The sequence below is a fragment of the Scylla paramamosain genome, chromosome 25 (genome assembly GCF_035594125.1).
Source record: "Scylla paramamosain isolate STU-SP2022 chromosome 25, ASM3559412v1, whole genome shotgun sequence".
Lineage (NCBI taxonomy): Eukaryota > Metazoa > Arthropoda > Malacostraca > Decapoda > Portunidae > Scylla > Scylla paramamosain.
The window spans coordinates 19,239,998-19,267,458 of NC_087175.1; the positions used below are offsets into that span (position 1 = coordinate 19,239,998).

A 27,461-nucleotide genomic window follows, 5' to 3' on the forward strand; every position below is an offset into this window, starting at 1 on the left:
CACGCGAATGAAAACGTAAAAGAGTAATCATTGTTACATTAAATTATTTAAAAAATTATCAACATATATCATATTTGTTCTTATTATGTAAAATGCCAGTGGTTTATTTGAATAATAAATAAACTATATTTTACGTAGATAAATCAGATCAAAACCTAAGAAAAGTGCACATTTTTTTTTTCAATACATTATCTTTACTAATAACCGAGAAATTGTTAAAGAATGCAATATAATGTCTAATTGCCTAATGTTTACAGTTTATCAGCTGTAGCAGCGCTGATGATGACGATGATGTCGGCCACCTTGGCGGGGCGGTTCTGTCGGGTCTTATTCCCTGTTGTCTCTAGACCACTGCTGCAGAGGAACCTTATTAGAGTGAGTGGCACTTAAACCCGTGACTTATTCGCAATGTTGCAGTATTCTAGATTTGTTGTTATCAAGTTATGAGGCTGTACATCCCTGCGCCACGTGACGGTGAGGTGTGGGAGATGATGCAGGGAGGGCAAACAAATGTGACAGCCTGAAAGACAAGGAAGTAAAGGAATTGTCAGGTAGATATAGGCAGATATGAACTCTTATTTCTGAGCAAGAACCCAATAACTTTCCCTTAACTGTATATTAACCTGTCCTAATCTAACCTAACCTAATAAATATAAACCTTACATTATTTTCTTTTTTACTTGACAGTTACACAGGTCTAGAGCAAAAAACAACACAAGAAAGGAAGAAAAACACTCACCATACTAACTTTATTGGAATTTTAACCATTGCAGTATGTGTAGTTAATTGAAGCCAAAAGTACGGTAGTCCCTGATCAAATAAACACTGGCTTGCTATCTCACAACACCTCTGCACAACTCATTCAGCTTTGTTATTATTTTGGTTAGTATAAATATTTTTGTTATCGTAGTTTTCTTGCATCCATTTATTCATTGGTAGATGTAACTCGAATGCTTATGATGCACTGTCCAGCTGTTGTAAATCACTCTGGTCTGTTTTCTCACATCTCTCATTCAGTTTTGTTGTTAATATGGTTAGCAGTTGTATTGTTCTTGTTGTTATTATCATAGTTATTATTTATTTATTTCTAAGTGTAACCTGACTGCTCATGGTGCACTGTCCAGCTGGTATAAATCACTTCAGCAACTTGACAGATCTAAGGCAAGCCAAGCACCCAACGGCACACAGGCCTGAGATGTACTTGCTGGAATCTTAGGTGGAGTGGCTGCCTGGGGAGTACTAGGGCTGACTGGAGTGGAGTGAGTGAGTGAGTAGCTGGGATGTAACTGCAACTGATCCCCCAAGTGTAGCTGATTGCTCCTCAAGTGTAACTAACTGCGTCACATCCAGAATGTGCTCATAAAGGCTTGGGTCTGGGAGTTTGGATCAGTTTGGTCCCGGATCCATGCTGATTCACCCACTCATTAACCCTTTCATGGCTATGGTCGTTTTTTTATTAATATTCAGAGACACTGTAAAAATACGATCTGGACACAGGAAAAGAATCAATAGGAGGCTAATTTTTTTTTTACCTTTTTAAACTACAGAACTATTTTAGAGACCAGTACAAAAAAGAAGTATCTAAAAATTTGAAAGAGATTATAAGGAAAAGTTCTCTAGTATTAAGAGAGTTAAGGTTGGCTGTTAAACTTAAATTGACAACATTGCCCATCACCATTAAATCATTACCCTGATGGAAACATATTTCTGACATGATTGGCCTGCCCTCAGGACCTGCACATAATGAAGCTCGGGGAGGATCAGATGTCCAGTGTGCTGCGTCCCAGAGTGAGGCAGCTGGCAGACATCTTCACCAGCCATGGCTATGAGCTGAGGGTGGCAGGGGGAGCTGTGAGGGACCTGCTGCTGGGGAAGGTGCCTCAAGACCTGGACTTTGCCACCACAGCCACACCTGAGGAGATGAAGACCATGTTCACAGAGGAGGGCCTGAGAATGATCAACGCTGGTGGGGAGAAGCACGGGACGGTCACGGTGAGGCTGGACGAGGAGAATTTTGAGTGCACCACCCTAAGGATCGACCTGGTGACTGACGGCCGGCACGCTGAGGTCAGCTTCACCAAGAACTGGGAGCTCGATGCCAACCGCCGAGACCTGACCATCAATGCCATGTTCCTGGGGCTGGATGGCACCATCTACGACTACTTCCAGGGCAGCCAGCACCTGGAGGAAAGGCACGTGACCTTTGTTGGTGACGCAGACACACGCATCAAGGAGGACTACCTGAGGATACTCCGCTACTTCAGGTTCTACGGGAGGATAGCCAAGGAGCCTGACAACCACTGCCCTCACATCCTGGAGAGCATAAGAGCTAATGCTGATGGCTTGGACAGGATATCAGGGGAGAGGATCTGGGTGGAGCTGCAGAAGATCATTACCGGTAACTTTGGAGGAGAACTGCTCGTGAAGATGGTAGAGTGTGGAGTTGGGGTTCACGTGGGACTGCCAGAGACCTTTAACTGTGCCAATGTGAAGGCAGTATATGAACGGTGCCAAAAGGCTGGGCTGGCACCGAAAGACCTGCACCACATGACTCTCCTGGCCTCAGGGTTATCTAGTGTGGAGGAGTGTGTGAAGTTCATCGTCCGCATTAAGTGTTCCAAGCGGGAGCAGGAGCTTCTGTTACACATTGTGCAGCACAGAGATGCTGTTGCTCAGTTCACCATGCTGAAGGAAGCAAAGGACCATCTGGTGGACCTGTGCATTGGGGAGAAGAGGAACAAGGACATTGCTCTCCTGTACACCACTGAGCTGCTGAAGTACTGTGCTCACATGGACTTCCTGAAGGAGATCAAGGAGTGGCAGGTGCCAAAGTTCCCTGTGAATGGTCTGCTTATAGGGGAGCGAGGAGTACCCAGGAAAAAGATTAGGTTTGCCATGCATGACCTGCTGGAGGAGTGGAAGAAATCTGACTATTCCTTTGATGCTTCTGAACTGCTGGACACTCTTAATCTTGACATGTATGGTGACTGAAGGGTGCACAAGTGTGATTCAGTGATGAACATGAGTGGAAATCTCATACTCAGTTTAATTTTTCTCTCTTAGAAATACACAATTATGTGGCTGCCCCCGGGGTGATCTTTCTTGAAAAATGTGCGGGAATATGATGGTTTACTGTATATCACCAGTCACCTTTCTTGTGCTGCCAGCCCACTCCCCCAGTGCTTTATTACCGAAAAATTCTCAAGCATTGTAACAATGAAACCAAGAATTTTAGGCCTCATAAAAACAGCAAATTATTGAGAACACCATAGATGTGTGACTTCCCCACTTGAAGAGTCTGGTGCCACAGATGTGAGTGCTGTGGTGGCATAGCTGAGTACCTTGGTGTCCCAGAACTTAAGGAGGAATTTTTAAATAGGACAAGAAAAAAATTGCAGCCCCACATTATGCATCTTATGTTGAGTAATGTGGTCTCTACTGAGAATGCAGCTCAAAGGGAATGATTCTTTCTTGCACAGAGCCTCTAAAATGCATTCATAATCTGAAATATTTATTGTGCTTCATCCGGTCCAACGAGAAGAAACATAGTGATGATGACACACTCATGGTCATGCCTGTGTAAGTGCCATTACCCTCCACCATGGACTTCTTTATATCTTGGCCTTGAAAACCTTTGAACCTGTAAGCCTTTCATCCTGATAAGGTGATAATGTTCTCCCCTCAAATCTGGGCTGCCTGCCTTGGCTATGCACTTAACAGCCTTGTAAGAGAAACTGCAATAGTTAATAACACAGTGGCACAATATTTTATTATTTATTTTACATGGAATCTGCATGAAGGAATTGAATATAGAAAATGTTAAATAGTAAAATTAAAGATTTTATTTATTTATATGATAACAGAACTATAATGTTAGTAGTAATACATTTTCTTACCAATAAAACCAAACCTGTCATGTGTTTATTGTATCCACTGGGAAACATTATTATTTAGTCCTCAACTTCCCATAAAGCTGCACAGGATTTACACACACACACACACACACACACATTTCCTAAACACTGCAGTGATGCCAGTCATGATGTTACAGAATCACACACTCTTCCTGCAACATGCTGTTGCCTTTCACAACAGGTCAATGTCATCTATTTGATGTGATCACCTTGTGCTAAGCAGCAGCCTTCTCTGTAGTGTCAATTCTTGCACCACAATGTCATGCCCTGTGCATTACCATCTCCCTGCTCTCATACCTCAGTGCTGTATGACCTCAGGTGTGTGCCACTCATTAACTTGTTTACTGCAATGATATGTGATTAGAAGTAATTTGTCTCCCTAAAAATGATGATGTTCCTAGATAATGCAATCACAGCACAAGTTGATTTTACAAGGTAACTGTAGTCACCAGACGCTAAACTTATTCAGAAAGTACACTCCAAATCTCCTTTCCCTTTTGGCAGGGCTGCTCACTGGAGCACTTATAATGCTTCTGTCACTTCCACAAATTTTTTGGGGGGTTAATACTTTGATTTAATTAGTTTATTGTACTGTTATTTAAAAAAAAACATACATCTACACTGCAATTGATGATATAATTAAAGATACCATAAATATAAAAGGTTTGGGCAAGTAGCAAGAGCATTATGAGTGTACCAATAAGCTGCCAAACTGAAAACAGGGGGAAGCAGGGGCATGGCTTCTAGCTTAGCACTGTAATTCTAAAAAATAAGGAGGCTGCACACCCCCAGTTGATCCACACAAGGCAGCACCTGACTCCTTCATTCATGTATAGCTTACCATGTATTTTTATAAACTTTACCTGTTCACACCTACCATTGGCATAAAAAAAAATCTGATTACCCATTCACAAGTTAAATTAATTACATACAGATCTTAGTAAAAAATAAACCCCCTGCAGTAGAGGGAGCCATACACAGCCAGGTTGGAAGAATTGTTGCCCCATCCCCTGCACATCATGAAAGGCAACTGAAAGGAACAGAGCAGAGGGGCTGGAATATCCTCCCCTCTGCATTTCTCTTCCTGCAATGAGACAATACTGTACTCGGCTACCCCTACCTGACGCACAGACATGTATTATAAATTACATGGTGCCTATAGTGACTAGTGAGTTTTGTTGCCATGAGAATAAGGGCTAGTGTCTTACATTTCCCAGAGCAGTTTGTTCTTTCCTCTATGCTCCCTGGGATAAAGATTACAATCATTCTAGTCAATCTAGTGGTCCTGCTCTCAGTGATCAATCCATCAAGGGAAGAGAGTACATATGCATATATCTATTTATTTATTTACTATAATTCTTATTTACTTTCCATTTTTTTCATTTGCTTTATGGAGAATACTAAGGATGTATCTGCTGCCTGTGGTTTCTTGTCACCTGTTGTGTTCAGTGTAGGAAACAAGTATGGATGAAGACAGTTATGCCTTGTTTTCACTGTAAGCAGTTTTTTTTTTTTTTTCTTTCTCTTTTTCCTAACCATGATAATACATTAAAGGTATTACAAGGCATTCAACTATACAGATAAAACTGACTGACTCAAAAAGTGCTCCCTGTGTGACTGGAAGATCTGAGCAATTAATGTTGTGGTTATGTTTATTCACTTATTGATTTCATGTCTAAATAACCTGAAAACTGAAGCTGCCCATCTATAAATAAATCCCAATGTATATCATCACTATTTTCTGTGCAAGATTAGGATGGGAACATTTGCTAAATGGATGCATGGGGCACAGAAGCAGAGTGAGAGTGCCTGGGCAGGATGTTCTTAACACACAACCACTGCAGCCTACAGCTTGTCCCCAATGAAGCTGACAATGTGGGCTGTGAGCTCCTCCCCTTTGTCCTCCTGCAGGAAGTGCTTTGCTCCACGGACAGTCTTGGTGCAGGCGTGAGGCATCAGATGAAGGAAGACTTTCTCCTGGCCCCGGGTGATGGGGTCTCCATCAGAGAACATCACCAGTGCTGGCCGCTTCCACTCCTTGGCTAGAAAGTCCCTGGTGGCCTGCATGTCTGCAGCAACAGGTGTGTTGGCAGTGAGAGGCACCAGCAGAGGCCACTGTGCTGCCCCGGCCTTGTAGAGGGCTGAGGGGAAGGGCGCCTCATACCCCTTCACTACATCAGGCTGGGGGTTCACAAGGGCCATGTTGAAGACCCGCCCCACCGGTAGTGAGGTGCCGACCAGCTGGCTGAAGGTACGCCACAGCAGGAAGGGTATTGCCTGTATGAGCTTCCCGACCCTGCTGGCCCCCACAGGCAACCCAGTGTTCATGATGACCAGACGGGAGAACAGGTGTGAGCAGTCCCTGACCACAGGGAGACCTGTGAGGCCTCCCCAGTCCTGGCAGACCAGTGTGATGTCTCGTAGCCTGAGGTGGTCCAGCAGCAGCCGCAGGGTCATGCAGTGCAGCTCATGGCTGTAGCTCTCAGGACAGGTGAACTTGTCAGACTTGCCAAACCCTATGAAGTCTGGCACCACCACACGGTAGCCGGCCCTGACCAGCCCTGGCACCATGTGGCGGTACAGGAAGGACCAGCTGGGCTCCCCGTGCAGGCAAAGGATGGTCTCGGCGGCATCTCTTGGCCCTGTACCGCCACCAACATGTGTCAGTTACAAGGTCTCACCAAACACTAGGGATTTACCTAGTTTCATAATATTGTAAGATATCTTTATTTTTATTGACAGCATACTAGTTCTTGCATTTTTAGGAAATAATCACTCCAAAATAACTCTTCTGCAAGATGCTATATATGAAACTGCAAATTACCTGAGAAATTCAATATAGAATCTCGGTTTCCTACTTACTTTCCTCTCTCTCTCTCTCTCTCTCTCTCTCTCTCTGTCTCACCTTCATCAATATAGTGCACCCTGGGCAGCATCTTGCCTCCCCCAACAGGCAGCTCCACATAGTTGGGCCTGAAATTGTATCCCATAGCCTCCAGTCCCTGGAAGCACTCCTCAGGCGTCCTCACCACTGTGGGATGCCTCACCGGCCGCAGGACACTCATCACAACTTCCACTGCCTTCCTCAGGAGGTAGAGACACTGGAGGGTGATGATGATGGCAGGGAACACCACGAAGCGCTTGAAGTAACGCTTCACCTGCCCCATGATGCTCTACTCCTGCAGACCAACAGCTGACTCCTGTAGAATGAGACTTGAATGAGTGTCAGTTTTAAGTATCTCTTGACTGCCATAGCTTCTCAAACTTAATGTGTAATGGTCTAGTAAAAGTTCTAAGTACATAACTGAAACGCACAAATGACAATAAAATGACTGATAGAAAGATTCAAAGTTTTCAGTGCTTACAGTTTTATTTTCACTCAAAGACCTAACCTAATAGGAGAGGGGAGGGGGGCACTTTAGGTTACATTAGGTGAAGTTAGGTTAGGCTAGAAACTTCCCCAGCTTTCAGATTATGGTATCTCTTCCTTAGACTTTTAAATAACTGTTCAAATTTGGCATACTTTAGCTTCCCCTACCCTAAATATCCACTTCCCCACCAGGTCCCCATGCTTGTTGGGGATAGAGGAGAAAAAGAATCTAGGTTGTACAGTATCATGTTAAACTGCAATTTTACAGGTTAGGATAGCATAGCTCCCATAATTAGCAAGGTTAGTGACATCATACGGTTAGGATGGCATTGTGGGGCATAGGGGGAGCGAATATTCCCTATTTGTTGACTATCTTTTCAGAATTTCCCAAAAAACAATTTTCTTTTTTATCCTTAGACTTTGGAGGTTTCCCAAATTCAGCTTATTTTGGCCTCCCCCTCTTTAAAATCCCACTTTCCCACCAAGTCCCCAAGCTTCTCTCTCTCTCTCTCTCTCTCTCTCTCTAGAATGTGCAAAACTTTAGTCACAAAGTAACATAAAACACAAAGACTGAACAACACCAACACAGGAAACCAATATCTCCTTAATAATATCAACTCTAATATACTTCTACCTGCCAGTATTCTGAAAGTAACAGAATCAAGAGGCAGAGAGGTCAAGGTGTACTAACCTTATCCCAGTAACCAGTGGAGTGGCAGATATCTATTGCTACTTATGAATCACATTAAGACCTTCAGATAAACCTGTTATCTTAATTCGTCTGACTTTTGAACCCTGACTTTTTTTTTTTCCTTGCTGCTGCTCAGTCATGTATGGGATGTTATCATTACGAGGTTGTCAAGCTAGTCTGTGAACATATTAATTTGAAGTGTGACAAATTTTACTGTCCGGTCTGCTTTGAGGTGTAGCAGGGTGGTCCACGAGACGTCCTTTCCACCAGTCAACGTGGCAAAGACCGTGAATGAGTGGTGCTTTGTATGGGCCATCCCGTGTGAAATTGTCTAAGATTGATACGGTAACCAATATAAGACAGAGAAGAGGCACCCTTTTATGAGCTTGCATCACTTGCCTCTCTTACTTTTCACTCGGTTACCACACTTGGTAAGCTCCCCACGCCGTTATGTGGCAAACCTTGTTATGTGGCAAACCTTGTGTCTGTTGCCAAAGACCCGCTTGCTTTCACCTGCTTCTCATTAAAAACGTGTTTATGTTTGCGTGACACTGTGACTGTCTTCTTTCGTTATAAAAAACAGTTTTGCTACAATAATTCATATTCATTATTCCATGTAAACCACTAATTATTACTTCACTAGCTGCTACATGATATCTGAAAGGAACAGCTGCCTCACCTTACTCACAGTCGTGCCTGAAAGCAACCTTCCCACATGCGTTTACTGTTTACATTGCTCGAGAGAAAACTTCGGAGCACTGAGGGGCAACTTATCTTGACCAGTTGTTTGAAAGGGAAGTGATCATCCGAATCGGGTATTTTCATCGTTTGAGCAAGAAGCGGACTGAGGTTCGCATAAAGTTGATATCACACTGCTGCTCACTTGGCGGGCTTCCTCGGGTCAAGGCACGGGAAACCACATTTATAACTGTTGCTGATGATAAGTGCACAGGCTGTGTTTGAACATTGCCTAAGTGATGATCGAGGCTATGAAGCTATATAACTATATAGGAGGAGGCAGTAGATACCTGCCGAGACGATAATTACTCCCAGTGAGGTCTAAAGCACTGTTCAGGGGGTGCTGTGAACTTATCATTAAACCCAGCTGTGACCTCACTGAACGTTTCCCTTTGTGTCTCACAACACAAGGGGGCAGTCACAGCCTGCCCTCTAAAGACAACTCTCTTCCTCCACTCAAAACTACAAGCACCTAATAACACACGCACCCTTCACTCAAAAATTTTAAAATCATCATGGCGACTCCTACACCAGCCTCCGAGTCCCCATCTGGGGAGGGGAACATAAATGTCCCCAGGTCGGACTGCCTTTCTGTCGACGACCCTAAGTGTCTTGACACCCCCTCAACTTTTTCTTCATTAACTTCTGCAACATTCGCGGTCTAAGATCTAATTTTCAATCTGTAGAACACCACCTCTCCTCTTCTAAACCTCATCTTCTTTTCCTCACTGAAACTCAGGTGTCTGAGGCAACTGACAGTAACCCCTTTTCTGTTCCCTCCTACTTTCTCTATCCTCATTTTCGATCCAAAGCTGGATGCTGCGTTTATGTGCGCAATGACTTAACCTGCTCTCGTGCCCACGCTCTTGAATCTTCCGAGTTTTCCATCATCTGGCTACGACTACAGAGTCACTCTCATACTAAATTTATCTGTGCTGTATACCTCTCACCTAACTCCTCTGACTATAAGAAATTCTTTGACTACTTAACTTCCAAAGTGGAGCACATTCTGACCCTCTTCCCTTTTGCAGAGATCTCCATTCTTGGAGACTTCAATGTTCACCACCAGCTTTGGCTTTCCTCTCCCTTCACTGACCATCCTGGTGAACTAGCCTACAACTTTGCTATCCTCCATGACCTAGAGCAATTGGTGCAACACCCTACTCGTATTCCTGACCGTCTTGGAGATACGCCCAACATTCTTGACCTTTTCCTGACCTCTAATCCTTCTGCTTATGCTGTCACCCTTTCTTCTCCGTTGGGCTCCTCCGATCACAATCTCATATCTTTATCTTGTCCTATCACTCCAATCCCTCCTCAGGATCCCCCTAAGCGAAGGTGCCTCTGGCGTTTTGCCTCTGCTAGTTGGGGGGGACCTGAGGAGTTATTTTGCTGATTTTCCCTGGAATGACTACTGCTTGCGTGTCAGAGACCCGTCTTTGTGTGCTGAGCGCATAACAGAGGTGATAGTGTCTGGCATGGAGGCATACATTCCTCACTCTTTTTTTCGTCCTAAACCTTCTAAACCTTGGTTTAACACAGCTTGTTCTCGTGCTATACATGATCGAGAGGTGGCCCACAAAAGGTACTTAAGCCTTCCATCACCAGAATCTCATGCACTTTATATTTCTGCCCGGAACCATGCCAAGTCTGTTCTCCAACTAGCCAAAAACTCCTTCATTAACAGAAAATGTCAAAACCTTTCAAGATCTAACTCTCCTCGTTATTTCTGGCATCTAGCCAAAAATATCTCCAATAACTTTGCTTCTTCTTCTTTCCCTCCTCTATTTCAATCAGATGGCACCACTGCTATCACATCTATTTCTAAAGCTGAACTCTTCGCTCAAACCTTTGCTAAAAACGCTACCTTGGACGATTCTGGGCTTGTTCCTCCCTCTCCTCCACCCTCTGACTACTTCATGCCATGTATTAAAATTCTTCGCAATGATGTTTTCCCTGCCCTCGCTGGCCTAAACCCTCGGAAGGCTTATGGACCTGATGGGGTCCCTCCCATTATTCTCCGAAACTGTGCCTCCGTGGTTGCACCTTGCCTAGTCAAACTCTTTCAGCTCTGTCTGTCAACATCTACCTTTCCTTCTTGCTGAAAGTTTGCCTACATTCAACCTGTTCATAAAAAGGGTGACCGTTCTAACCCCTCAAACTACCGTCCTATTGCTTTAATTTCCTGCCTATCTAAAGTTTTTGAATCTCTCCTCAACAGGAAGATTCTTAAACATCTATCACTTCACAACCTTCTATCTGATCGCCGGTATGGTTTCCGTCAAGGCCACTCTACTGGTGATCTTCTGGCTTTCCTTACTGAGTCTTGGTCATCCTCTTTTAGAGATTTTGGTGAAACTTTTGCTGTTGCTTTGGACATATCAAAAGCTTTTGATAGAGTCTGGCACAAAGCTTTGATTTCCAAACTACCCTCCTACGGTTTCTATCCTTCTCTCTGTAACTTCATCTCAAGTTTCCTTTCTGAACGTTCTATTGCTGCTGTGGTAGACGGTCACTGTTCTTCTCCTAAATCTATTAACAGTGGTGTTCCTCAGGGTTCTGTCCTGTCACCCACTCTCTTCTTATTATTCATTAATGATCTTCTAAACCAAACTTTTTGTCCTATCCACTCCTACGCTGATGATACCACCCTGCACTTTTCCACGTCTTTTCATAGACGTCCAACCCTTCAGGAGGTAAACATATCACACAGGGAAGCCACAGAACGCTTGACTTCTGATCTTTCTAAAATTTTTGATTGGGGCAGAGCAAACTTAGTATTGTTCAATGCCTCAAAAACTCAATTCCTCCATCTATCAACTCGACACAACCTTCCAGACAACTATCCCCTCTTCTTCAATGACATTCAACTGTCCCCCTCTTCTACACTGAACATCCTCGGTCTGTCCTTTACTTATAATCTGAACTGGAAACTTCACATCTCATCTCTAGCTAAAACAGCTTCTATGAAGTTAGGTGTTCTGAGACTTCTCCGCCAGTTTTTCTCACACCCCCAGCTGCTAACTCTGTACAAGGGCCTTATCCGTCCATGTATGGAGTATGCTTCACATGTCTGGTGGGGTTCCACTCATACTGCTCTTCTAGACAGGGTGGAATCAAAAGCTTTTCGTCTCATCAACTCCTCTCCTCTAACTGACTGTCTTCAGCCTCTCTCTCACCGCCGGAATGTTGCATATCTAGCTATCTTCTACTGCTATTTTCATGCTAACTGCTGTTCTGATTTTGCTAACTGCATGCCTCCCCTCCTTCCGCGGCCTCGCTGCACAAGACTTTCTTCTTTCTCTCACCCCTATTCTGTCCACCTTTCTAACGCAAGAGTTAACCAGTATTCTCAATCATTCATCCCTTTCTCTGGTAAACTGTGGAACTCCCTGCCTGCTTCTGTATTTCCACCTTCCTATGACTTGAATTCCTTCAAGAGGGAGGTTTCAAGACACTTATTCATCAAATTTTGACCACTGCTTTGACCCTTTTATGGGACTGGCATTTCAGTGGGCATATTTTTTTTATTGGATTTTTGTTGCCCTTGGCCAGTGTCCTTCCTACAAAAAAAAAAAAAAACTCAATAGCGTGCCTCTTCCCTGGTATCAACCTTTAGTTTGTCGTATCTATTTTTATTCATTTATTTATTTTATTTTTATTTTTATTTTTTTCATTAGTACATGGACTGCTTAGAACTCTCTGGAGAACTTTTCTATTTATTCATCACTCTAGGGTCGAAAAAACAAAAAAATGTACTCCTCTTCATTGTCCGGTGTGGCTTTCCGGCAGAACTGACTGGCCACACACCACAGAGACTGCAACTAGAGGCGTGTGTTTGTCGTTCAAATATCATAGGGACATATCGCTCTTGGTTCGAAATCCGTGTGTTTCCGTCCCAGTTATACGTGTTCTGGTAGCAATTTGTTGAATTTGCCATGTCCCACCGCCATTTTTTTCTGGATCAATTGGAAGCACTAGTCCTCTTTAAAGTAGTTAACTTTTTTTATTTTTTTTATTTTTTTTATTTTATTTATTTATTTATTTATTTTATTTATTTATTTTTTTATCACCACTGTACTTTGTCATGTGTACTGTCCTTCCTTTCTTATTACCAGCTGAGTTTGGACCAGAAATTATTCAGCTGAGCTACTAATTTGTGATTTGCATTCACTTGCACGTCGCCCAATGCAACTGCTTATTCCATTTGGCGTGATTGCTGTTGTGGTGGAGGCATGCAGATTAAAAGATTGAAACACTTTCCTCTCTGCTGCAAGATATCAGACTTATCCGCGTTTCTGATCAAAACAGGCTGAATATCTTTATCAGTTTTATGGTAGTTTTATCAGTAAAACTCCATACACTCAATAAAACTTCATAAAGTAGTTGATTCCCTTTCATAATGTTCTTGGGAGTAATTTGGACAGTAGGAGCGACTTTCCTCCCGTCCAAATTGTTCCTGGGAGGAATTTTGTTGGTGTTGCTGAAGTAATGAAAATGAAAGCTTCTACAAACCTTTCAAAAGAGACGCGAAGGTCCTGCCGCATGGGAAACCATCCCCAGCCTTTCCCGAAGCCAAATAGCACTTCCACGTTGGTAAGGGTTAATATGATAACCTGGTAATACGAGCTGCTTGTAGATTTAGAGTGATTGCAACTTAATACTAAATCGGTGAACAAAATCCCCATCATTCTACATTTGTGTCCAACTGGCGATTACTGTGCTAAAAAAAAAGATGATGAAATAAATGACAAGCCTGACTGGATTATCTATTTTTTCATATATATATATATATATATATATATATATATATATATATATATATATATATATATATATATATATATATATATATATATATATATATATATATATATATATATATATATATAATTCAAGACGAAAGTACAATAATTCACCCTGAAAAAAAAAAGTTCGCAAACAAGACAAGCACCCTGCATATAATAAAATATTTTCTCTGTGTATTGCATAGCTATTTTTTCATCTCTCCAATAGCTAGTTAAGAGTAGTTTTGTTGAATCAAGCAGGCCAATCAACACTAAATGCATTTTTGTTGTTTTAAATTCACTAGGGCTTTAAATGTGACAGGTAGGCGGGTACCTGTCAGGTCACTCCGGAGTTGCCGCACGCCATAAGCGGCCACATTCAAACCGCGAGATAAGGAACGTGTGTGGCTGTGTTGTATTTTTAAAATTTCCTGTCGTTTCCTGACTGGCGGCATTCATTTCAAGACAAGAAAGGCACTGACAAGTCTCCCAAATGTCTAAATAAGTGAGGAGAACACAGGAACACACGGACACATGACGACCGCTGACCAAGACAAACATCAGTGCATTGCTTAATTTCCCCACTCAGGAGCATCATGGAAGTGGAGACAGTGGCTGCGGAGATCAAATACACCCTCAAGGTACCAAGCCTGTCCAGTTATAGCGAAGGAAATGAGTTATTTACGGAATTCCCCATGTCAGTGTGCGGGCTACGGTCAAGATGGGGAGTGAAGATCCAGCCTTTCCTCTCCTCTAAACCCAACAAGCCACACCACATTAACAGCGACATTGGCATCACCCTCTCGTGTCTTAGAACCAACATCACCAACCCGGACATTGATATTTACTGCAGCGTTGTTGGCAGGGGAAAAGAACATGAGTGTAAGTTGGAATTAGTGAAAGAGGAGGAGGAGGATGGAAAAGCCCCACTCAGGCGTACTTGGCAGGGTGTGTTGGTGCCCCGTCTGGCCCTGCACGTGTATGATTTGCTGCCCCACGATCAGCTGACGGCTATTCTACGCTTTGTCATCAGAACGGATGATGTTTGGGGGAATAATGATCCTTTAGAGGAATTAAGTGCCCAGATAGGTAAGCTGAGGAAAGGAAAATGCCCTGGTGATGTTAATATTTTGACGTCAGATGGTGTGGCTATCTCTGTCCACAGTGATGTCCTCCACGCCCGTTCCAGCTTGCTAAGGGAGAGAATCCTAGATATTCCTGAAGAAATTACCACACCTAAAACTAAGAAACACCTCCAAATGAAAGAAAATGCATCAGAAATAGATTCAGAAACGCCACTAAGCAGCTTCTTCGGAAGTGATGTGTCATCTTCAGGCTATACAAGTAACAATTCATCTTCCACAAACTCCACAAGCATTTCAGATAATGTTTCCAGCCCAAACTGCCCTAAATCAGCTAATGTTTCCAGCCCATACCACGCCAAGTCAGTCCACATTTCCAGTCCGTTTCATCCCAAGTCACCACTGAGAACTGACAGAGTGACATCAGCAAGGTCAGGAGCTCGTGTCACTGTCACCTCCCCTGGCCATCCCCGCACCCCTTCACACCCCACCGGACAGAGGCATTATGATGGTAAAGGCTTCTCATCTGCATCAGGAGACAAGAGACCTTACTCCCCATCCAAGTTCTCCCCCAGCAAGCGTCCATCGCCTAAGGTTACCCAAGAATCACCCTGCCGTAGGATCCTGCAATGGGAAGATCAAGTGCCGAGGTCAAGACAAGCATCGTCATTCCCTCAGCTCTCCTGCAACTCTGTGAATTCCTCCACATCCAGCTCTGCATTCAGCAAATCCCCATTGAAGGAACTGGAGTTGAATATCCAGAGGTCGCCTGGTAGAGGTCGCACTGTCAAAGTAAACATGTCTGCCTCGGTCGCTGAGGCAATGCTGGATTGGATTTACATGGGTGAGCATGACTAAACTAGCCCACTGGGACTGGGAACCTCTCCTCTGTGTACTTTTATTCCTATTTGAAAAGGAGGCTTGTGGCTTGCCTCAGGTGTCCATCTTTAGCTAGAGCAGGCTTCTGTATGTGATGCTGTGGCAGAATGTGGAAGCACAATCCAAAGTAGAGCTGGCTGTGAATCACCTTATGGCTCACTTGGTTAAGGTTTGTCCTTCCATCCTGTCAGATCTGGGCTGAAACCTCAAACACATCCACCTTATTTACGATAGTTTAATTTCTGTTTCGTAATGGAGTATGTAGTTCACTCATTCATGACAGATGTAGCAGCAGGACAGTGAAGGCTGACCAAATCAAAATCCACTTAGTTTCTCACATGATTACTTTAGCAGTAATGTACTGGAAAAAAAAATTATGCATCTTGAGTGGACTTCAATTGCAGCTTCCTTTCCTGGCTGTCTTTAAATCAAATTCTCAGTGCTGCAATACACAAGTTGGTACAGTAGTGGCAGTGGTAGGATACTGTCTTACATGGAGGCAGTCATGCAAGATAACCTCTCTTGGAACAGGACATTCAAAGGATACCACACTGCCTGCTCTGTCAAGTCACCAAGTCCAAGTTTGGTCCCCCCTGCACTTTCCTACCACTAGTATAGGCCTATTTCTAGTATTCCCAGTAAGAGAGCTTATATTTCAAACTACCCTTTCTTTCCAGGTGAATGCAGTGACCTGGCACAGCTAGCCAAGCCCTTACTGGTGGCAGGAAAGAGGCATGGTGTGGAGGGGCTAGTGGTGGCGTGTGAACAGCATCTGGCAGCCACCCTCACCCCGGCCACTGCCCCACACACCCTCCTGCTGGCCCACAAGTACTCAGCTGACTCTCTGTGCTCGGCCACCATGAAGTATGCTGTCTCTCAGGTATGGCAGGGAGCTTTCTTTTCAAGTATCTGTATATTATCATCATTATTATTATTTAATTTAGTGTTCATATTTTTCCTTGTGATGTTCCTTCTTGTCACATCTTCCTCCAAGTCTTCTTTAGTCTCTCCTCTGATTTCTCTACAACTATTTCATGCTATTTTAAGACATATATGGCCCTCCTCCCTCCTCCTGATGTGTCCATACCACCTAATTACTGTATACCTCCTCTGCACATGTACCCCATCCACTCCATACCCCACCATCTTGTCACTGAACACCTTGTATCACAGTGGTGAAAATTAAACTATTTTGCATTTCCTCAAGCACTGATGGAAGTATATATGACTAATTTAAGATTGAATGTATTTGGTAAGTTTTTAATTATCTTCTATATACAGGCCAAGGAGGTCACAAGTCAGCCGTCCTGGGCCACTGTAGCCAGCCGTTCCCCAGCTCTCATGACTAAATTTTCCCGCCTCCTGGCCCTCCATGCCCACCCTGGCCGCAAGAGATGATTGGCTCTTGTCACACCAGCACCTCAACATCTATAGACTGCTGGTATGTAGTCCAGTTTTATTACTACCATTTTCAGGCATCATAACTTTTTATTGATGATGATCAAGCACCATAAGAATGTGTGATAGAATAACTATTGTGTCTAGGCATGATTATTTCTCTTTAAGAACTTAAAAACATAAGGAAATGAGAGAAGCTGCAAGAAGCCACATATTGGTCTACATGAAGCATACCTACCAATTTCCACCTGTCATCCTCATCTGTGAATTTACCTAATCATCTCTTAAAGCTTCCTAATGACTCAGCACTAAGAACTTGATCACTGAGTCTGTTCCATTTATCTACCACTTTGAGAGCCAATTCCTTTCTATCTTTTTTTTTAAATCTGACTTTATTTAGCTTGAACCCATTATTTCTTATTCCATCCTGATTACTGACTGACCTTGAGGATTTTGCTTATGTCACCTTTATTATATCTCATATACTAATAATTGGGCAGAGTACATGAGAGAAAGATGTGACACAGGCATGGCATTACTTCAGAATGCACGTACTTGGTGGATGCAAAAGTGTAACATGATCATCGTGAAAGGAGTTACAGGAAAGAGTAAACCATTAGCTGTATAAGTTGATAGATTGATTAATTCATTGGCACTAGGTACAGAAATATACAGGTGTGAGAAGAAACAGATATATGAATTATAACTTACATTTGCACTAGAATAAGCAGATGCTGTTTCATCACACATATAAAGATTGCATAAGTAATTTTTCTACTCTGGAAAGTAAAAAGTCATTTGCTCATTTTTTAAATTTTCATCGAAAGACAGCTGTGTTATGCATAAGCTCTTGGGGTGTAGTAGGTGGTGAAAGAGACCATCACTTTCCACCAGGGGCTGAGAGTGTGAGTATTGTGTGCATGAGTGAGTGGTGTGGGATTGCCAGCCTGGTGTATACATAGATAAAGTAATTTTCTCATTTTCTTAATTTTCACCTTAAGGGCAGAAAAGATTAGGCAAACCTAGTGCAGTTAGTAAAGAGCTTTTAAGAGAAGATTCAGCAAATTTATCAACAGCAATGATAATGGCATATACAGGAACTGTGGTGTGTAGGCCTACTGGCAGGTATTTACTTAGTTGTATTGTACAAGGCACAAACCAAAGCTTATTTTGCCCTGTCTCCATAACCATATTTATCCAGTTTCTCTTTAGACATGTGTACACTGTTGGCCACAATCACCTCTTCCTTCAGATCATTCCAGATTTCAGTAGTTCTATACAGGAAGCTGTATCCACTCTTTTTTTTATTTTCTTCCACCAAGTAATTTCTATCTATTCTTTCTATATTGTTTACTAATTTGTACATTGTTATCAGGTCCCCTCTTTCACTTCTCTCTTGTAGTGTTGGTAAACCCATCTCTTCAAGTCTTTCTTCATAGCTTAAGTCTCTCAATTCAGATTCCACCTTCGTCGCTATCCTCTGTATTCTTTCCTGTTTCCATATATACTTATTTATTTATTTATTTATTTATTTATTTTTTTAATGTGGAGCCCAAACTACTGCTGTCTATTCCAATTTAGGACATATCATGCTTGTTATAATTTTCTTCATCATTTCTTTATCTAAATAGTTAAATGCCACATTAATGATTATTAACAAGCTGTATGTAGAGCCAAATATTCACTTTATGTGTCTTTCAGGTGATAGTGTGTCCTGAATCATTACTCCCAAATCTTTTTCTTCATTACTTTTCATTATTATTTCTCCTCCCATTTTGTACTTCCACAAAGGTTCTCCACTTTTTGTGCAGGACATCACCACCACCACTACCACCATTGTCATCAGTAATCATTTGTCACTAGCTCACAGACTCATTTGAATGCCTCATGGTACAACAGAGGGACTCAAAATGGCTGGGTTTTACAGGGCAAGGTGAGTGCGTGGCTGAGAAGACACTCCTCTCCTACACAAGTCTGATACATCTCTGCTCCCAGGTCAGTGAATGTGGTGCATGGGTAGTGTTTGATGGATTGGTTGATTAATTGAATGATGGATAGATGGATTGTATCAATATGTTGGCATGTGTAGGGAAACATTAAGATCTGTATCATGTATCTGTCTTTCCATTAGTTGTTCTTTGCTGAAACTATCCTCCTTTAGTGACTTGTATATCTGGTTGTGCTCTGTTACTGGTAGCCTAAGCATTCTGTATTCTTATCACTGAATGACTGGGTAATTATTTCCTGTATTGTAATGTATGGGTGCATATTGTATTACTAAGGTTGAGGTTGATTGCCCAAGTAGTGATGGCACAGAGTCAAGTGAATTTCATGTCTACAAATGAAACAGAAAATAATATATGAACTAATGAATTGCCTTGCACTAAGAATTTTGCAAGACCAAAAAAAAACAAGAAAAGAACCAGGGATGTGATAAATGGAGGTAGTTCCTTGTTAGTCCTTTATTGTGAGAAACATCTTGTACAGTATGTCATCACTGCTTTGGGCAAGTGTACATAGATGTGTGCTATAGTGAATGGAGGTGCAAGAATGTCGACTCGGCATTATATCCCGTTGTATTCTCTCGTGACTTGAAATTAGCTGCCTTCTACCTCATGTGATACTTGGGATAGTGGCATCACACTGACTTGTATTTTTATAATGGCCCATTAAAGCATTAGGAAAACACTGAGAAATTGATCCAAGGAAGGGAGTGGCTGGGAGATCAAACTTCAGACAGGACATCCATAGTAACATTTAGTCTGGCATGTTACTGACCAGACTGGAGTCACTAAAATCCAGGTAGAGTTTGCTTGGTCTTGCCTGTCCTGTCACTACACTGTATATTCAATGGACAATAGTTGAGAGTAGAGATATTCAGCTGTAACTTCCTATTCATTGGTCACCTCATTCAATTCAGTCAGCCTGTGAGTGTGCAGGTCTAAGCCACACAAAAGTGACAGCTGGTGAAACTTGCTCTGTTGTTCTATCTGCTTGAAATGTGAGAGGGAAAGATGTTGATATATGTGAGTAATCTTACCTGCTTTCATTCAAGACTTTCCTGCCTAAGTATCCTATTAGCAAAAAAAAAAATCAGTGTATTCTTTTACCCTTTCTCTATGATATCCAGCTATTCACAGAAATAAAAAATAATAATGTACAGTATGAAATCTTTATAAACATTGATAAGAAAAAAGGGATTAAAAATATATTGCAGTTCCTAGCCATAATGTTTGAGGGGGGCTGTGGAAGAAAACGGAAGATCTCAGAGTAGTAAATGATTTAGGAAAGATGTGTCAATAGCAGAGAAAGGGTTAAGTGTACAAGACTGTGTAGAAGTGTCCCTGTATCTAGTCTTCCTTCATGTGTACTGAAGTAGTATAGCAGTTTATACATTATATATTGTGTACTTTTTACATGGTAGGCTAAGATGTATTACTTTCTGTTTACTAATTCCATATTTTATTTTTAGTTTGCTTATATAAAGACTCTCTCTCTCTCTCTCTCTCTCTCTCTCTCTCTCTCTCTCTCTCTCTCTCTCTCTCTCTCTCTCTCTCTCTCTCTCTCTCTCTCTCTCTCTCTCTCTCTCTCTCTCTCTCTCTCTCGTGCATACACTGAGTAACTTGTCTATCTATATGCAAGGCAGAGATCCCTTTAAACCAAGGTGGCTAAGACAAGGCTTATCTCACTGTAGGAATAAAAATAAGGGTTCTCAGCCTCTTCACACTATTAGTTATGTAGCCTTTCTCAATATACAGCTTTTTATATTGATATGTAACACTAATAACATGAAAAATATATACTAGAGTACATATGTAATGAGTAGTAATGAAGAAATTATGCAAATAAATTATTTAACATTACTACCATTATTTTTCTTTATCCCTTTTCAATATTTTGTCAGGGATGTGGGATTCAGGAAGCATGTTTGTGTATTTTGAATCCCTCTGTGATCATACAGGAGAGGAACACAAAACTACAGTGATTTTATAGTTAAGGGTCATGTGTACTTTTGTCTCCATGAAAAAAAAAGTTATTGCTTAAAAATATGTGATAGAATAATGATAATATGCTCCTTTGACACTGCAGTGATTTGACAAATTGGAGATGGTTTTTGCCACACTTCAAGAGGGCTTTCCAGGGAGCATTCCAGGCCTGGCAGAAGTGCTTGGAGCTGTGTGTCACTGCACCAGATGGCAACTTTGAAGGCAGTAGCAAGAAAATTTCTTAAGTGTAATTCAGTTTCTGCTTTTTATAGCCATCCAGTAACTCAGAACTCTTGGACTGCACCTTGTACATGCTACAGGAGGGCACGCATCATTGAACACGATTCATTCGAATGTAGTGTTTGTTATGGCAAATGTGCATTATGGGGACTGAAGAACCTATGGGAAAATACTAAATGGTTCCAGGGAACCAGAAAATAAAAAAATTCATATTTTTTTTAATACATCAAAATGAGCACATTTGCATTGCTACATTTGAGATAACAACAAATACTTACAGTACCTTCCCAAGTTTTGTGCTTAGTCCTAAATTCTTAAGATCCTGAGTTTCATGCTGCTTTGACAAGTATTGGTCACATTTACTTACTGTCAGCATCATGTGTATACATTCAGTAAATCCCACCTAAGTTGGAGCCATCTCTCTCTCTCTCTCTCTCTCTCTCTCTCTCTCTCTCTCTCTCTCTCTCTCTCTTTCTCTTTGTGTGTGAAAGTAAGAATAATCCTATGGATTGCTAAATAGGATGGAACTGATTGAGAATGAAAATTAATTACATGTAGGAGTGAGAAAGGGTGAAATGAAAATGACTTAAAATGAATGAGGGGAAGAGAGAGTGAGGTATCACTCACTTGTCCCTTATCTTGAACAGATAAGGGGGAAGGAAGGTGACAGGGAGGGAGGTTTGAGACAAGACAAAAAAAAAAAAAAGGAGAGGAAAGGAAAAAAGGGAGGAAGGGACAGGCAGCGGATAGGTGAGCAGCATCTCACACAGCTGGTGAGTTAGTTGTTGTGAGTTTTAGTTTGTTATTCTGAATAAATTTTCCATTAAAATTTCAGTGCTTGCACGAATGGCACGTTTGTCTTGCTAGTTTAGGTTCGTTATTTCTATTAAATTTTTATTAAAATTCCAGTGCTTCCACTGTCAGCAAGTTCGTTGTGCCAATTTTGTTTCATTATTCCAATGAAATATTTATTAAAATTTTAGTGCATTATTGCAGTTGTATGTTATAATGACCATATATTGTTACATACCTTAGCGTCCTTAGTGTATGTACAAGTTTTCCCTCACATTGTAGACTCCAGACCTTCAGATGGGTTTGTTAATCTCCTGGAAAACCACAGGCAAACACCAGAGAACACAATTTGTGGCACACAAGTTTGTAAATCCTTGAATTCAGTTCCATTCCTTTTCTCTGTTGGGTGAAAAGTGGGCTCAGTATGCAGAGGAAACAACCTCAAATAGTGTCCACAGTATATTTGAACCCCTGACCTCTTGGTGATGGTTATGAGATGAGCTTACTCTAAGTAAGTGATACCTTGTGTGGAAGGATAAGGTCAACAGAGAAAATTACAAGTGGGCATTTATTGAGGAGATAATGGTTACCTTACAAAAATGTTATATATTTATATGACAGGCCAAGACAAAAATGTGATAGGTGAATCAGATGTATGAAGGTATTCAAATATCATAGCAACTTATAGAGATATGTAGATTGTTAATTACCTTTATTAACTGAATTCATTTTCCATAGAAATATCACATAAACAGCATACATTGCATTATTCTTTAGTTATGGTTACTGTTTACTAATGAGACTTGACACCTTGAGTGAGGTGTGTAGTGTGCTGACAGTTGTGACAGTCAAACAAAAGCCACACACTATCTCTACAACACTTGAGGCACTAAACACACAAAAATAACTCCCAAAAGTATAGTATTTGCCAGGACATAGGACACACCACTGTTTTGCAAACTTTTTTCAAGATCTCACTATGTCCAAATGGAAGTAGGTTAAATTTAATTATTTTTTCTGACAAAGTGTTCCCTATATCCTGGCAAATTTGGTAATTGCATGAGGTAATAAAAGTCAAAACATCACATGGTAAGTCCATTTCTGAGTGCGTGTAGTTGTGAGTAGAACTGAGTGATCCACCACACTCCATTCCACTGTGTTTTGTGTGTCCCTTCAGTCTCAAGTCCTCTGATCATGAAGAATCTGTCAACTGTCAGTTTGTAAGGAGAATACCGGCAGACCAGAGGACATAAGACTGATGAGAAACACAACACACAATGGCGAGAAGTGCACCGTGTTACTCGACTCCTAACCACGACCATTCTTGTACACTCGAGTAAAAACCTGTCATGTAACTGTCCCTACTATACATATACACATTTATTACTCATTGTTGTCATATTTGTCTGTTATCTCTGAATTTCATTCCAGGTATGGTATTATGTAATGGTAAAATTATAATATCATAAGTTATCAATCTGGAGAGTGAACCTGCTGCTAATCTAAGCATACTGGTGTCTATCACTATGTCACACTTCACTTTCCAAGCAGTATGTCAGTACAGAATTATGCATAATGTAAAGTTCACAGGCTGATCATGAACCTTACATCTGGAGAAATAACACAGCTACTCATACTATTAACTAACTTGTAACATGAAAAAAGCTCCACTGCTGCAAAAACACTCAGTCCAATTATTCATGCAAGACACTCTATGCTGGAAAGTGCTTGAGAATAGTTTGTAAAAAGGTGACACTCTAACTAACAGCATTAGGAACCATCAAACCAATAGTGGTCAATGCAGCTCATCAGCTTATGAGTAAACCAGTTATAATTTGATGTCCTGCATTTGTCCACTGGTTAAGACTTATGTATTATGAGATATTCTACTTCACCACCACCACAAACACCACTATCACCAATACTGCTGAACAGGATACTAGAATCACTGACACTGATGATTTTAATAAGCAATATAAGGTAATGCATTTTGTGAAATATTCCTAGGGCTACAATTTTAAATTAGACAAGAGATGCTATATGTCCTTCTAACATTAATGTCAAATCTTAAACCAGGCAAGAGTTTAATTCATATCTGTTATTCAGAATTATTATCAGATCTCAGACAGGGCAAGAGTTCAGACTTAATCTCTCTAAAATTATTATTAGATCTTCAATTGGGCAGAAGTTAAGGCAAATCTATCTTTCAAAGTACTGGCATGTTTTAAAATTTAGATTTGAGAGGACCATGATTTTTTATTTTTTTCTTAATGTATATTCTGAGACTGGTAAAATATTACTGGGAATAGAGTGGTGTTTGTGGTGGTGGTGATGGTAGTGGTGGTGGTTAGAGCAATTTCCACGCTGATGGTGATCATGGAAGTATTTACCAAGATGATGAAAATATGAAAAAATAAATTAGAAAAAAAAAAAAAAATTACCATGATACATTAGTACAAGGAACACTGATTTTACTCCAGTGCTGATAGTGTTGATGAGAACACTGACTATGGTGATGATGGCGGTGGTGATGCGACTGCCTGCTGTGATGGTGAGTTGGTGATGTTGAGAACAATTATTATGATGGTGGTGATGATTTTTACTGTAATGGTGATGATGATGAAAACATTTATTGTGATGGTGATGTTTAGCATGAACATTTACAGTGAAGATAATGGTATATTCACTATAGTGTTGATAGTGCAGAGAACACAACTGTAATGGACTAAGAGTGATGGTTGTGATGAAAGTGTTATTGTGGTGGTGAGGAGAATGTTTGTTCTTCTTCCAGCTCCATCAAACAATTGCCGTGATTAATTCTTCACATTCCCTATTTCCTATGGTGTACTTCAGTGAAGAGACAGTGTGGCTAGAGTGTGTTGCTGTGACACCCAAGAGAGTTGTGGACAATATCTAATATCTAGACCTCCAGGAACAGGCAGGTGGCACAGTCACTCAACCACTGCTTCAAGTGCTTGTCTTGCACAAAACAACAGCAAGGAATTTCCAAAATGCACAAGAGGCAGCATTTGATTTAAATTAGAGACTATTCAGTCTGTATAGCAGTTCACAATTACTATTATAAGATCTAAAAGAAAATAAATACTGATATGTAAATACAGGTAGGTTGAAATGAAAAATTCAAATAGCATTGTCTGTACAACTTCATATAAATATATTCTAGCTGAGAGAGAGAGAGAGAGAGAGAGAGAGAGAGAGAGAGAGAGAGAGAGAGAGAGAGAGAGAGAGAGAGAGAGAGAGAGAGAGAGAGAGAGAGAGAGAGAGAGGGGGGGGGAATGCACTGGCTAACCCCAATTTACAAATGCTTGACTTAATTTTTTTATTTAAAATAATTTTGTTCCTTCTGTTGGTTTATCAATGTATAATTCACATCTGCAAGCAATAATCTCAAAATTTGTAATAACCACAATCACAATCAGGATAAAATCAAGGCCAGTACAGAGTGCAATGAAACATCATCCTTCTGTAATTCATCATGAGCTCATCATTGCATCATCTATCAGTAGCTATTGTGTGTGGGATCAAATGTCACACAGGCACGCGTACAGTATCCTTCCCACGTACAACATGCTAAAAATGTGATTCATATTCATAGGAACACTTCTCACCCAACATAATGCAAATCCACAGGGAAAGCGTAAGGTTTCTGTTTCTCTTATTTGCAAGCTTTGTTTTGTTTAGGGATCATCAGTCATCAGTAAATAGGGGGAAGCCTGTAACTGACAACTTATAAAGAAATCAAGTTTAAGATAAAAAATTGTACATAAAAATTGTCCTATCATTATATTAACACCATTCTATAAATATCTGTGCACAGGTAACACAGCTGACTAGTTCACAAGTTACAGCCACGAAGGCTCCATTAACACTACCTTGCCTGCAACACTTAACCTTCCCTTGTGTCTGGCATGGGAAGAACAGTGCGCTGCTGTTCAGTTCCTCTTGTGTAGAAGATTCCATCAAATCTTTCATATCACATAAAAAATCTATTTCCAGCATTCTGTCTCCATAAGCATAATTACTTAGCTGACACTTTACAAAACCATTAGATTATACACAACAAAATTTTATAAAATTACCATCTAGTAAAAATGCCGACAGTTATGCACTGGAGTGAAATGGAATGAAATATGTTACTGTACTTGTGTTAATCTGCACTACAACTACATTACATGTGCCAATTCTATGTTTTCAGTTCCTGGATAGCACAACCTTGACCTGACAGCCCTGTCCTGTGTGAACCTGTTACTGGCAGCACTGCAATCACTGGAAGTCTCAGTGTGGCATCATGCTAGGCAAAACAAAACTAGTATGAGCAGCATGATCTTGTTGGGAGTGAGTTTAGTGGCATCTTAACACTGCACTCCAGCCTTGGGCACCTACCCCTGCACTCTGCTAGCAGTGGCCAAGTGTACAGCTGTCACAGTATTACTTCTACTTATTTGGCATTCTACCTAAGACGATTAGAGAAGAAAATATGTTTTGGTTTGGTTATGGCTGTTGAGAAGTTCATAGGCTTTGTCTTCTAACTTGGAATGGTCCTTTCCTTCTTCTGTTAATAAATGTATGAAGTGGGAATTACACAAGGCTCGCTTACTTGCACCTTCCAGCGTGTGAAGACAGCCATGACTTGTGTTTATAAATGTCTGCAATTAACAGCCAAAAAGAATTTTTGCCAACAATATTAATGTCAATGACACCATCAAAAATGATGCAGAAATTGGCATGATATGCTACAACAGATACATTACACTATACGTGGTCGTAATTCAGTGCACTGAACAGCTTACTGATTAAGTATTGAAGCTAGACTTTGTTTTTTGCCAATAAAATTTCACTTATGCTCATTAAATTTAGCCTAGCATGATGCCACCTTTACTGAAACTTGTCTTCAGCACTTGTGAGAACTTGTAATATACACCAATGGACAACTGTATCATCACCCTGACTCCATTGATACTTGATCACTTACAGCAATGTGCAGATGAATGGATGACTGACAATCATTCCTCACACACACACACACAGTGGGAAGACAATAGAACCCGGAGCAGGCAGGACCTGACGTGTTAGGAATTACTGAATGGAACGGCCACTCATCCTACTGACTCTTTGGCCATTCAAGTTCTGATATCAAAATGGTGGTCATGCTAAAATCAAAGTCCTAAAATAGTTGAAAAATAGTTCATCAATATATATATGTATAGTTAATTAATTTAAATCTGTTATTTAAAATACATAGTATCATGCAGAAAGTGGGAAATGAGAATGCCATGTGGAGCACAGCCTCAGACACTGATGAGTCCTGCATGAAGTGACAGATTCTTAATCTTCACATCTTGGAGCACCTCTTGGTTCACTGGATAGGCAACACTTAGACAACCATAATTTAATTAAATTATTTAGTTTTGGTGCTGCAGTGAGGTCATGTGGAGCAAGATAACAACACATGGCCAAAATTTAGCAATGTGTTACCAAAGCAGTACAATTTTCTTGTACAAATTAGAACTTTAACTGGTCCCAAATGCTTCTTTCTAAAGTGCCATTTTAATACAATTTATAA

General features: G+C 41.0%; 3 protein-coding genes across 10 annotated transcripts; 2 read left to right on the forward strand and 1 right to left on the reverse strand.

The window, feature by feature from the left end:
- Window positions 1–234: 234 nt before the first annotated feature.
- Window positions 235–3,914, forward strand: LOC135113323 (CCA tRNA nucleotidyltransferase 1, mitochondrial-like). Its single transcript, XM_064028542.1, has 2 exons — window positions 235–375; window positions 1,732–3,914. The coding sequence occupies exons 1-2, from the start codon at window positions 280–282 to the stop codon at window positions 2,989–2,991; spliced, it is 1,356 nt and encodes a 451-aa protein (XP_063884612.1). The 5' UTR covers window positions 235–279; the 3' UTR covers window positions 2,992–3,914.
- Window positions 3,915–5,240: 1,326 nt separating this feature from the next.
- LOC135113324 (haloalkane dehalogenase-like) lies at window positions 5,241–8,799 on the reverse strand. 7 transcript variants are annotated; one of them, XM_064028544.1, is made up of 3 exons: window positions 8,655–8,799; window positions 6,820–7,114; window positions 5,241–6,556 (listed from the first exon to the last, which is right to left on the reverse strand). In XM_064028544.1, exons 2-3 carry the CDS (start codon window positions 7,079–7,081, stop codon window positions 5,760–5,762), a joined length of 1,059 nt encoding a protein of 352 aa, XP_063884614.1. In that variant the 5' UTR covers window positions 7,082–7,114; window positions 8,655–8,799; the 3' UTR covers window positions 5,241–5,759. The 7 variants fall into 7 exon arrangements, with proteins under 7 accessions (XP_063884614.1, XP_063884619.1, XP_063884613.1 ...); XM_064028549.1 differs by lacking the exon at window positions 8,655–8,799 and adding an exon at window positions 8,454–8,586; XM_064028543.1 differs by lacking the exon at window positions 8,655–8,799 and adding an exon at window positions 8,375–8,518.
- Window positions 8,800–13,874: 5,075 nt separating this feature from the next.
- Window positions 13,875–26,200, forward strand: LOC135113325 (uncharacterized). 2 transcript variants are annotated; one of them, XR_010274786.1, is made up of 5 exons: window positions 13,885–15,426; window positions 16,139–16,341; window positions 16,743–16,902; window positions 18,787–18,854; window positions 26,094–26,200. XR_010274786.1 is itself a non-coding variant. In XM_064028551.1 (4 exons), the coding sequence occupies exons 1-3, from the start codon at window positions 14,097–14,099 to the stop codon at window positions 16,857–16,859; spliced, it is 1,650 nt and encodes a 549-aa protein (XP_063884621.1). In that variant the 5' UTR covers window positions 13,875–14,096; the 3' UTR covers window positions 16,860–16,902; window positions 18,787–20,015. The 2 variants fall into 2 exon arrangements, 1 of the variants encoding a protein (XP_063884621.1); XM_064028551.1 differs by lacking the exon at window positions 26,094–26,200 and having other exon boundaries at window positions 13,875–15,426; window positions 18,787–20,015.
- The last annotated feature ends 1,261 nt before the right edge of the window (window positions 26,201–27,461 follow it).

Coding starts and splice junctions, on each gene's coding strand:
- LOC135113323 (XM_064028542.1), top strand. CDS start 280: ATGATGACGATGATGTCGGCCACCTTGGCGGGGCGGTTCTGTCGGGTC. Junction 376..1,731: donor TGCAGAGGAACCTTATTAGA/GTGAGTGGCACT, acceptor GCCTGCCCTCAG/GACCTGCACATAATGAAGCT.
- LOC135113324 (XM_064028544.1), bottom strand. CDS start 7,081: ATGGGGCAGGTGAAGCGTTACTTCAAGCGCTTCGTGGTGTTCCCTGCC. Junction 6,557..6,819: donor GGTGCACTATATTGATGAAG/GTGAGACAGAGA, acceptor GTGGCGGTACAG/GGCCAAGAGATGCCGCCGAG.
- LOC135113325 (XM_064028551.1), top strand. CDS start 14,097: ATGGAAGTGGAGACAGTGGCTGCGGAGATCAAATACACCCTCAAGGTA. Junction 15,427..16,138: donor GCTGGATTGGATTTACATGG/GTGAGCATGACT, acceptor CTTTCTTTCCAG/GTGAATGCAGTGACCTGGCA. Junction 16,342..16,742: donor TGAAGTATGCTGTCTCTCAG/GTATGGCAGGGA, acceptor TTCTATATACAG/GCCAAGGAGGTCACAAGTCA.